This window comes from Octopus sinensis, linkage group LG2 (assembly GCF_006345805.1).
Source record: "Octopus sinensis linkage group LG2, ASM634580v1, whole genome shotgun sequence".
In the NCBI taxonomy this organism is placed as follows: domain Eukaryota; kingdom Metazoa; phylum Mollusca; class Cephalopoda; order Octopoda; family Octopodidae; genus Octopus; species Octopus sinensis.
The window spans coordinates 84,806,016-84,819,250 of NC_042998.1; the positions used below are offsets into that span (position 1 = coordinate 84,806,016).

Consider the following 13,235-nt stretch of genomic DNA (forward strand, 5'->3'; position numbering starts at 1 on the left):
AGAAAAATCTAAACACTCATCCCATATTTTTAAGTACAATACCATCCAACCCATGCCAGCATGGAAAGCAGATGTTAAACGATGATGATGACTACTCATTTCACCGATTGTCTTTTCATAAACATCCTATTGTGAATTGTATTTTCATACGGTATCATGGCTAATAACTTTGCCTACTAATTGAAAGACAACTGATATCTATACATTATAGCTGAGTGCACAGACACGACCACATGGTTAACAAGTTTGCTTTGCAACCATGTGGTTTCAGCTTCAGTCCCACAACAGACTATCCTGAACAAGTGTCTTCTGATAAAGCCCAGACTGACCAATATCGTGAATTAAACTGATCGGTGGAAACTGTACAGAAGCCCATTGTGTGTGTATATGTGTTCATGTGGGTGTGCATATATGCAGCAATGTTGACATTCCATGGCTTTGCTTACCTCTGTTTGAGCGAAACAGTGATATGATGTTTATATTTCTTTGTTGGTGTTATGACCAATCACTCTGCATTCTCCAAGACTACTGGAATAAAAAATCCTTTACTTTAAAAACAAGTAGGGTTGGTGACAAGAAGGGCATCTGGTTGTAAAATGCCACCTCAATTAAATCCCTGTTGAACCCAAACTAACATGAGTAAAAAACCCAGCTATAAATGAACAAGCACATAGCATTGAGGAAAGAATCCCTTTTAAAAATATTTACTTAAACAAATGAAACAGATATGCAATAGATTTCATAAATATCTAGCTTATATTTATGTGAAAAGTTAGATGCTAATTGTTATATTTTTGATAAATTGTTTACATTTAACTTTTTAATAATTTACTTAAAATTTTTAATAACTGTTTTCTTGCAAAATGCTAACTGTATGATTATTTGTGAAGATGAAATATAAAAGAAAATGTAATGAGTGTTATAAATTTAAAATGGGTTTTATTTTCTTTTTGTCTTTCTTTTGAAGAACCACCAGTTGAAAACAAGCCTGATAACATACAGTTAGCTTCTGCTACGACTGAGTCAGTTACAGTGACTTTAAAACCGAACCCTTTCAAAGAAACCCAAGGACCGATTATTAATTACAACATAATTATTGCTACAGACAAAAGCATGAAGCATACTAATAAAAGGGAACTTCCCACCTGGAAAAAATTTAAAGATGATGGAAACATTAAAGCATATCAGATATTTTGGAATTGCAGTAATCTTTATGAGAAGTCAAATGCTTGCAGCAATTTCCATAGTAAATCAAAACGGAGTTTAGATGAAGCTATTAAATATAGCATTGGCACTGAAAATTGTGAGAATGCGAAAAGCTTTTGCAATGGCCATTTAATGCCAGACACTGAATATTATATTAAAGTCAGAGCCTATACGTTTGATGAATTTTCAGACACAGACTATTCACCAGCAATCAAAACTGAAAGTAAGTAATGTATCATAGTTGATATTGATAAACACGTTCTCTTTGCAGCTTGAGATTTTAGATTCATTATAAACATCTACATGGAATAGCTCCATTGGTTTTCTGAATGCAAAGCCTTCCAAATCATCACACTCTATTAATTCTCATCAATAATCAATTACTCAAATTGATCTGTTCCTTCAATTAATTTGGATTCATTACAAACAGTAGTACCACACATGTTGACAGATCTTTGGTGAGAATACCATGGTCATTGTCAAAGCCACCACCATTATATTAAATTTGCCTTTCCATCCTTACATGTATTGAGTGAGTCCTTTCCCACACAGCATCCTGCTATTTATTGTTCCTTTGTCATCAGCGTGAGGTCTAACATCCTAAGATCAGTTTTCATGAATTCTGCCCATGTCTTTCTCAGTCTTCCTCTTCTACTAATTCCTTCTACATAGACTTAGCTCTTGTTTACTCATCTATCATCATCCATCCGTAGTCTGAAAAGGAAGAAGGAAGACAAGCACTCAGTCCATCACAAATTGGTGAGGTAGATGTTGATAATCAGTTCAACTTGAAATTCCACTGATTGATGTCTATGAGGAGAAAAAGACATGAACAGAAGGCTGTTCTAGAATGATGTGGGATTTTTCAGGGTGAAACAAACTAAGAATGATTACTAGTGAAATGATAAATGAACTTGGTTGGAGTTTGTTGACATATTAGTAGTTCAGAAGATTAGAAGCCATTGTAATAGCATTAAAAAGGACAGAGTAATTAGTATAGTTATTGTCATGTGTTGGTAAGCAAATCGTTTCCAATTAATTGAATGGTGTTTGTATGTATGTGTGTGGTGTGGTGTGTGTGTGTAGTAGTGGTAGTAGCAACATTGCACTGGGTATCATCATCATCATCATCATCATTTAGCGTCCGTTTTCCATGCTAGCATGGGTTGGACGGTTCAACTGGGGTCTGGGGAGCCCGAAGGCTGCACCAGGCCAGTCAGATCTGGCAGTGTTTCTACAGCTGGATGCCCTTCCTAACGCCAACCACTCCGAGAGTGTAGTGGGTGATTTTATGTGCCACCGACACAGGTGCCAGACGAGGCTGGCGAACGGCCACGCTCGGATGGTGTTTTTATGTGCCACCGACACAGGTGCCAGACGAGGCTGGCAGACGGCCACGCTCGGATGGTGTTTTTATGTGCCACCGACACAGGTGCCTGATGAGGCTGGCGGACGGCCACGATCGGATGGTGTTTGTTACGTCCCCAAAGCACGGAGGCCAGTCTATGCGGTACTGGCTACGGCCACGTTCGGATGATTTTCTTGTGTGCCACCGGCACTGGTACCACAAAGATACAAATTCCATTGATGTTCATCTATTTTGATTTGTTTTGATTTGATTTATATGAGCTATATATTCTCATATGTTGTCATACTTATGCTTTGTAGAGGGCCTACAACTCGTCAAGGATGAATTATTTTGTAATTCTGAAGAGGGGACCTAACCTTTGAGATACATTTTAGTAACACAATAAATTTTGTGATTGTCATGTGAAGTAAGGAAAAAATCATGAGGCATAGCATTTGTAGTAAAGAGGTTTTGGTGCTTGTAGTTCACAAATATGAAGAGTGTAGTGTTTGAAATTATATTCCTCATTTATGCTATAATTTAGTGTTGTTAAAGCAAACTAGAGTTTCAGGTAAGTCCTCACTAAATGATCTTCTTGAGGTCTCCCTTCATGGAAACAAAAATGTCAGAAAACTGAAAAAAATTGCCTCTCCTTGATTAGTCATATGCCTTTACAGTTTGAGCTTGGATTTGCCTTTCATGCCTTTCAGATCAATTGATTAAGTACCAGTAAAGTAGTGGAGTCAACTTAATTGACAAAATATATCCATGATTTTATGATCTAGTGCCATTGCTAGAAATCGCTAATATTAATAATTATATTGATAATCTTATATCTGTTTGTCTGTTTGGTTATATGTATGTACACACATATGTACGTACATATATATGTATTAGATATCTATTTTATAGAGACTAATGGTTCATAAACATTAATTCTCATAGTTACTAGTAATTAATTGTGCAGAGTTTTAGTGAGTGTGAGATGAATCTCACCTAGCAAGTAACATAACATTCTCAGAATCTCTGGTAGCAATTCCCTGCATACAATTATTGTGAGCTGCAGTAGGTAGAACAAAGCCTGACTCAAAGATAATGAAGATATACCTGATATTCCAATAACATATCCAGATAGGATTTCACATCTATCTCTCTATCTCTCTCTTTATTGCATCAAAGAAATGGGTAAATTGAATGTTAAGTGTAATTAATTGAAAAATAAAATTAAACAAAGGAAGCAGTAATTATATATTGCAAATTTTACACATTATTTTTCATTCTTTTTTAGTGTTTGTTCATTACTGTAATAATTTAGAAATGTAGTTTCATATGTAATCGTCTGTTTGTGCTTGACAAGAAAAGTGAAAAATTTGTTTCTTCTCTCATAAAATTCTAAAGATATACTCATCATGATCATCATCATCTAGTATTTTAAATCCAGGTTTTGTCCCCATTAACGTGAGTGGCTGGATCTACCTCAATGCATTAGCAACTACCGTCACACCATCTTGCCATCTTGCCTGGTTTTGAGGGTCCTCCTTTTTCAAACTAACCCTCCCTATCTCCTCCTCCTCTACTTGTCCCCTCCACCTTTTCCTTGGTCTACCTTGCTTTTGCACTCCATTTACCTCAAACATAATCACCCTCCTCAGAACATGCTCTTCATCCCTCCTCCACACATGCCCATACTACCTCACTCCATTCACCCTTGCCAACCATTCCACCGATTCCTCCAACCCCAGCATTCCCATAAAATCCTCAGTCCTCCTCTTATCAAACAGCTTCACCCCACACATTTCTCTCACCATTGCTCTCTCAGTCCTTCTCAAAATTATCATCTCTCTCTCTCTCTCTCTCTCTCTCTCTCTCTCTCCTTCAGACACCATGTCTCATTCCCATACAGCATTGCAGCTTTCACACAACTCTTATAGATCCTACCTTTCATCTTTAATGAGAACCTTTTCCCATATAACAACACTCCACATTCCCTGAACTTCATCCAGTCAAGTCTCACTCTTGCTGTCACAGCTGCTTCACATCCACCACTTACATCCACCATATCTTCCAAATAGCAAAAATCCTCTCACCGTTTCCACTTTGTCACATAGTGTTTCCACTGGTTCCGCCAGCCCTCCAGCTCCTTCTCACATCTTCCACAAACAAACTCTCTCTCCAGTCTTGGAGGTCACCTTCTTTATTTTCGTACATCCACCATGAATCCATTTCTCACATCTTGTACACATCATTGCATTTGCCATTACCATCCTCCCACATACCCCACATGGGTCCACCTTACTCACCAGCACTTCTCCTTCCACCCTGCTCACCATCACCTTTGTCTTCCCAAGGTAAATCCACCTTCATTTAATAATATAAGATAATTACTTGTAATGTTGAATTTAATTTGTCATTGCACATTTACATTCTCGTTTCAGAAGAAAAAATGGAAGGTTATCTCATTGCAATTATTGTACTAATAATTCTACTAATTATTGTTGTGATTGTTGGCATTGTCCTATATATGGTGAGAAGAAAGAAAACAAAACCCAAGCCAGTTGTTCCAACAGACAGTCCTTACATTATGCAACCCACAAGGTATTTAATAAAACAATTTTTGAAATTTCTGTAAAAAACATTTTTACTAGTGTTTCGTAATTCATGGTTGACCAAAGAATATAACACATTTTTGAGCACAAGTGATGACATTGAATCTTCTTGAAAACCAAATGCACACAATTGTTTCTCTCTTTGGGCAAAATATTTAAGAAGGTACATTTTTTAGTTACTGTATTTGATGACCTATAAGATGCATGAGTACATAGAATGTACCCTAGCCTAGGCTATACTTTTGTAAAATAAATTACCGCTAAAATAATATTCCTCCACTTACCTGTATAACTTCATGTTATTACCAGTAATTATATGCAATATATTGCATCCACATTTGATATAAACAAACCATAGGCGATTGTTCACCAATAGATGGCAGCACACATTTTGTAAGCATACATACTGTTTTGAGCCTACATTGAGTGCAGTGGATGCAAGGGGTATTTTTAAAGCCATTTTGGGGTAAAAAAAGGTATGTCATATAGGCCATCAAATACTGTACCGACTACAATGTTTGTTGTGAAAAAATATCTTAGATAAACTAAAACTATACTGTCTAGGTTCATGTATGTTTAATATATACATATATATTTTCATCTTGCAAGTACTTGGTGACCTTGTCAGTGCAGGTACCACTTAAAAGCACCCAGTCCACACTGTAAAGTGGTTGGTGTTCAGAAGGGCATCCAGCTGTAAAAATCATGCTAAAACAGTCACAGAAGTCTGGTGCTGGCTTCTTCCTGGCCAGCTCTTGTGAAACCATCCCTCCCACCTCCCAAGCTAGCATGGAGGTTAAACGATGATGATTTTATATATATATATATATATATATATATATATATATATATATATATATATATATATATATATATATATATATATATAGTAAAAGAGAGAGAGAGAGAGAGAAAGCTTTCCATAGAGTACCCTGCTGTGTGATGAGGTGTTCTCTTAGGAGGCTAGGGGTAGACAAATGGCTTGTGAAAGCAGTACAGGCCATATACAGAGATGTTGTTAGTGAGGTGAGAGTTAACTACAAATACAATGAAGAATTTGGTGTAATTGTAGGCATTCATTAAGGCTCGATCCTCATTCCCTTCCCTTTCATCATTGTCCTCCAGTCATAACAAAGGAATTCAAGACTGGCAGCCCCTGGGAACTACTATATACTGATGGTCTTGCCCTCATAGCTGATTCCATATCAGAGCTAGAAGAGAAATTCCAAGTGTGGAAGCAAACCTGGAATCTAAGGGCCTTAAGGTTAAAGACTAAGGTTTTAGTAAACAAGAAAGTACATAGGACCCTACCCACTTCAATTTGTAGGAAAGATGTAAGAGGAATTCTATATGGTGTACACATACAAGATGTGCAGTGGAATAATAGGAAGTTCATCAGAGAAAGTAGTGTTTGTATGTAGAAAATGCACAGCAGCCACAAAAACTACAGAAACTTGAGAAATTGATTTTCTCAAATATCTCAATAGCCCTTTAGAAGTAGTAGACAATTTCTGCTATCTATGGAACTGAATTAGTAGTGGGGGAGAATGCACAGAAACTGTAATAGCTATAATGAGAAGGATGGAGAAAATTCAGAGAACTTTTAACTCTATTGGCAACCAAAGGTCTCCCTCTGAGTGAAAGAAAGATTGTATGATGCATGTATACAAACAGCAATTCTACAGGAAGTAAGATATGGGCCTTGAATGCAGAGGACATGTGGAGGTTTGAGAGGAATGAAGCTAGTATGCTCTGCTGGATGTGCAATGTAAGTGTACATGTGTGTCAGAGCATGTGTGTTGAGAGAAAAGTTGACATAAGAGGAATTAGATGTAGCATGCAAGAAGGAAGACTGCACTGGTTTGGCCATGTGATGTGAATGAATGCCAACAGCTCTATAAAGAAGTGCCAATCTCTCAAAGTGGATGGAACACATTGAAGAGGGAAGCCTAGAAAAACATGGGGTGAAGTACTGAAAGATGACCTCAGGACACCGAACCTCTCAGAAGAGATAACAAAGGACCAAGATATCTGATACCTTGTACTCAAGAAGACCCATCTTCCACAGTAGAAGTGTTAAGACCCCTCCCTCTGATAAAGAGGGTTGGCCTGCAAAAGCCCTGTGCTGGTGCCACATTAAAGGCACTCATGCTGGCACCATGTATTAGATTGGTACATAATTATTGTGGCCTTTTTTCAATAAATTTTATTTAACAAAATGCCAAGCAGAAATTGAAGTAGATGGTGAATATGCTCCAGAATAATCATTTAAAGGTGTTTTTGTTAAATGTTATTTTGTTGTTGAATAAAATTTATTGAAAATGCCGCAATAATTTTGCACCAACCTAATACAAGTGCTCTAAAAGCACCCAACCCGCACTGTATGGTGATAGGCATTACGAAGGGCATCCAGCCATATAAACCAAGCCAAATCAAACTGGAACCTGATGTGGCTCTCCAGCTTGCCAGTGTTGGTTAAACCATCCAACCCATGCCAGTATGAAAAATAGACAAAGGATGATGATGAGGAGGAGGAGGAAGAGGAGGATATATATATCAGTCATGCTGGATGAAATATTTAATGGCATTTCTTCCATCTTCACATTCTAAGTTCAACTGGTGCTGGAGTCTGCTTTGCCTTTCATCCTTTCAGGGTTGATAAAATAAATACCAGTTGAGTACCGAGGTTGATATAATCAATTTACCTCCTCCCGCAAAATTGTTGACCTTGTGCCAATATCTGAAACCAGTATATATATATATATATATATATATATATATATATGGTTGTATATGTATGTGGCTTTCCGTTGGTTATGATGAGGGTTCCATTTGATTTGATCAATGGAACAAGCTACTTTTGAAATTAACAAGCAAGTGGCTGATCACTCCACTGACACTACGTATATAATACAGATTGTGACAGTCAATAAAACAGAAATGAAATTTTAACATTTCTTCTTTCTGTACAAATTAGTGGTTGGAGACCCCTGCTCTAGATAACAAATACTGTGTGAAGGCACTGCTCAATAGACATATATTGGTCTCACAAAAAAAATATTCAAGGAAAGTTATGCATCATTTGCAGTTTCTTTTAGAAATAGATGCAAGCCTAATGCTACTTAGCTTTCCAAGTTTGTATAGTTTTTGAAGGATAGTGGGGTGTGTCCAATCTACCCAGAAACTGAAGCATCATCTCAAAAACTAATAAATATAATGGACAATGCAATGGATGCAAACATTTGCCTAACAGAGAGGTTAAATATACTAACTTTACCAGTGAACACATTTAACAAGAAGTTTGCATCCATTGCATTTAACATCAACATCAAAATCAGATCAAATCACAATCAAATGGAAATTGTAGTTTATACCAATGCCAGTGCTGCTGTCTGGCTTCCCGTACTGGTGGAACGTAAAAAGCACTAAACAAACGTGGTCAATGCCAGCCCAATTACCCTGACTGGCTCCTGTGCCAGTGGAATGTAAAAAGCACCATCCAAATGTGGCTGATACCAGTGCCACCTTCACTGGCTCCCATGCCAGTGGAATGTAAAAGCATCATCAAATTTTTCTATCTACCATATTCAATTGACACTTAGACATTTACTTAGAGAGCATGTACATAGCTCAGTTCCTCTTTTAGAAATTTAACAATTCATATTTGAAATAATAGTGACCCTCCTTTGAAATAGAAGGAGTTTACTTCAATGCTGTCTGTTGCAAAGACAGGTGCATTTCATTCTCTGTGTAGTAAGTAAGATATCTTGGTCATCTTCCTTCACAATCATCTTGAGCTAGTTCTTCAAAAAGAATGTCATCTTCACCACATCCTGTGTATTTGTGGTGTGGCATTTGAAGTGATACTAAAGAAAATAAACAAGAGATTTTTTCTATAATTTGTGGGTACATGTTTATATAAGTACTGGATAAACTCTGTAATTATAGATGGTTCTGTAGGATTTTTTTTTTATATATAATTATATGGGAGCAGTAAATCAATAAAGTTGACTTGACTGATTTACTATTTTATTTAAAAATAATTCAGGCAATCAGTTATAAATATTCTTTTCTACTTTAGCCATCCTGTTAGGGCAACGGACTTTGAATCACATTTTACACAGATGTCTGCAGATAGTGATTATCGATTTGCAGAAGAATATGAAGTAAGTGTTTATATATTTTCTTTTTTCTTTTCTTTTATTTGATGAACATAGTATGAGAAAAGTTATGTACTTAATTTTTAAGCTATCCATTCTAAATTATTCAAATGATTACCAGTGCATACAGGGGTATATGTTAAACAACAATCAGTTGAAAGGAAAACAAGATAGATAGTCACTAATGAAGAAATTGTGGAATGTATAAAATGTGAACATCTAAAGTGTATTATAATGTGTGTGTGTGTGTGTGTGTGTATAGGGATATATATGTATGTATGTATATATATATATATATATATATATATCACCTTGATCGACTAGTCTGTTGGGCGTCCATTTGACACCGCTGGTCACAGCATGCTGTCCACTCTTCTCTGGAGTGTGCCTTTCTCATCCACGTGATCTCAATCGCACACCTGAAATTGTAACTCCACCATCGTGGAGGCCTTCTGAGTGGTCATTTCTGCTTGCATGGGTGCCACTCGACAAATGCGCAGGTTCACTGATTATTGGTGAGCCGGGCGATGTGTCCGGCCCATCTAAACTTGCTGTGTGTATATTTTACGATGACATCCCTCACGCCGAACTTCTCTCTGATGACCTCGCTACTGATGTGTTCTCTCAACGAGATTCCAAGCATTATCTCTCTATATATAAACGGCAGTTTGTCTGTGTGTGTTTCTGTGTGTCTGTTAGGTTGTACCCTCACCCTGACCACGGCTTTCAACCGATTCTGATGAAACTTGACACACACATAGCCCAATGTCATAATTCAAAACTAACGCAGCGAAAATTTTGAAAAGTTCCCCCAGTTCTGAAAAAAATCGATAAATTCGACATGGGGTCGAGAATCACAAACACAAACCACAGACTGTCTAGGGGACGCAACTCGACCTTTTTAACTAAAAAAAATTACCATCATTCCCCCCCCCCCCATTTTTTTGCTATAACTCTCTAAAAATGCTTTATAGTTATTTCCCTTACAAACCCGAGCAACGCCGGGCAATACTGCTAGTATATATATATACTAGCAGCTAAGCCTGGTTTCACCTGGTCAGTTTGGATGATGTGGCTGTAAAACCTGCTCTGTGTAAGCATTCGACTTGTTTGGGCACACTTACATTAAAAAACAACTTTAGAAGGACTTTTTTTCTATCAAAACGCTAAAAATAACTGACCAACAAAAAAACACAACCAAGATTCAACCAAATCAAAAAATAAACCTAAATACTAAGTGAACAAAGATAAACCATCCTACTTCCATTGTGCGCGCACACACACATTCACATACCCCCCTTTTACATGCACACACATATATTCACACAGAGTTGAGATGCTGTTTGATTTATTTTTCCAGCATACAATTTTCATCATCCTACTACTAAAATGGCATCAGCCCTTCCTTCCTTATTCATCTATCATCCCTTCCTTTCTCATTCATAAACACAAGAGTATTATTATAGTAGATTATCTCAGTAACCAACCACTCCGAGAGTGTAGTGAGTGCTTTTTATGTACCACCAGCACGAGGGTCAGTCAGACGGTTCTGGCAATGACCACGCTTACGCTCAAAAGGTGTTTTTATGCACTACCTGCACGGGAGCCAGTCTGGCGGCACTGGCAACAACCACACTCGAATGTTGTTTTTCATATGCCACCGGCACATGTGCCGGTAAGGCAATACTAGCAACGATCATGTTTGAATGGTGCTGTTCACGTGTCACCAGCACAGGAGCCAATCTATGGCCCTGGCAATGATCACGTTCAGATGTAATTTTAACGTTCCACTGGCATGAGTGCCAATCAGGCAGTACTATCATCGGCCACGTCAATGATTTTGGTTTGTTTACACTTGCCTCAACAGGTCTTCGCAAGCAAAGTTTATTGTCCAATGAATTAGGGTACTCATAAGTGGCCTGGTTACACCCCACATTCGGATGTGCTTTTAATGTTCCACTGGCATGAGTGCCAATCAGGTGGTACTGTCGCCGGCCACATCAGCAATTTTGATTTTGATTTCACTTGCCTCAATAGGTATTCACAAGCAGGGTTTATTGTCAAATGAATGAGGGGTATTCATAAATGAGCTGGTTACACCCACTGGCATAGGCCATGGAGTATGGTCTCAACTTGGCTTGTCAGGTCTTCACAAGCACAGCATATCTCCAAAGGTCCCGGTCACTAGTCATTGCCTTGGTAAGGCCCAATGTTCAAAGGTCATGCTTCACCACTTCATCCCAGGTTTTCGTGGGTGTACTTCTTCCTCCATTAGAAATGTAGATAAGTACAGTATAAAGTTTGTCCACCTTCAGAATTACCCAGTACTATCAGTAGTATTACTATATACTTCCAAGTTTAAATTTGGGCATTCGTCATGTGTAAATATAAAATTGAAGAAATTGGACTCAAGAAGAAGGAGTATGGTTGGACATTTATTTATTATTCACTACAATTGTTTTGACACAATGTTGTACTCCAAGAATACAGGTATTAGATTATGTAACTGTTTGTTTGCATAATGAGATCTAGTTGTGTTTCCTCAGGTAACTTCAAGGCCATCTTCTCTGTTCATCATGATTTGAATTTAGTTGCAGCTGATAGACCCATGGTGTGTGCTGCAAGAGCGCATTCGTTGGACTACCATTTACAGCAGTCCAACAAATGTGTTCTCATGGCACACCCCATAGGTCTCTCAGCTGCTACTAAATTCAAACTACAACGAACAGAGAAGATGGCCTTGAAGTCGACAATTTTAAAATAACAGAGACAACACTCATATATCACCTGAAGAAATAGACCAATTGAGTAAACCTATCAAATTGTATGTAATGACCATTATTTTAACTTGTTTCTTATATATATATATATTATATATATATATATATATATATATATATATATTCTTTTATTCATCTCAGTCATTTTGACTACAGACATGCTAGAGCACAACCTTTTAGTCGAAGACTTATTCAGGACTTATTCTTTGTAAGCCTGGTACTTATTCCTTCGGTCTCTTTTGCCAAACCACTAGCTTACAGGGATGTAAATGCACCAACATCAGTTGTTAATTGATGGTGGTGTGGGCACAAGCACAAAGATCCATAACTATATATATATATATATATATATATATATATGGCAGGCTTCTTTTCAGTTTCCATTTACCAGATCCACTCACAAGGCTTTGGTTGGCCCAAGGCTATAGTAGAAGACACTTGCCTGAGGTGTCATGCAGTGGGACTAAACCCAGAATCATGCAGTTGAGAAGCAAGCTTTTTATCACACCCATGCCTGTGCGCACATGTGTGTGTATGTGTGTGTGTGTGTGTGTGTATATATATATATTCGCCTGGTGGATAATATTGTTTTGCTAAATTACCTATTAAAGGATGGCAAATAATCTTATTTGCTAAAGAAATTCGAAGCCATGGTATAACCGCTAATAAAAATAGCAAGGTATAAAAGTTTTTATTTTTCATTTATTTTGAAAATTGCTATAAAATCGTGGTTTTGGCCATGTTGGCTGCTATTTCTAGCATGCAAAAATTACCTGTAAAAGGGTAGTTTTCTTTTGTGTTTAAATGTACACTATTTTAATATATATATTTGTATGTATGTTTGTGCATGTATGCATGTATATATGCTTGTATGAATTTATATACGTAAGTTTGTGTGCATGTATTTTTGTGTGTGTGTATGTATGTATGTGTATATATATATATATATATATATATATATATATATATATATATATTATATATATATATATGCACACATGAGCCTTATGAAGGAGATGACAAAGGACTGAGATGATTGGCATTTCGGTGTGCTTGTGAAGACCCAATCATTACAGCAGAGATGATGTCCTAAAACCACTTGTTCATGTTTGTTCGCACAGGGAATGAGGATGGC

The 13,235-nt window shown here is 37.2% G+C and overlaps 1 protein-coding gene across 1 annotated transcript in view; it reads left to right on the forward strand.

Moving 5' to 3' along the window:
* LOC115232522 (receptor-type tyrosine-protein phosphatase H-like) overlaps positions 1 to 13,235 on the forward strand; it is a 135,979-nt gene that overhangs the window by 103,273 nt on the left and 19,471 nt on the right. The window contains exons 21-23 of the mRNA XM_036514901.1: positions 968 to 1,429; positions 4,990 to 5,149; positions 9,242 to 9,326. Of these exons, the coding sequence (XP_036370794.1) occupies positions 968 to 1,429; positions 4,990 to 5,149; positions 9,242 to 9,326 (707 nt within the window). The remainder of the gene's footprint in view (positions 1 to 967; positions 1,430 to 4,989; positions 5,150 to 9,241; positions 9,327 to 13,235) is intronic.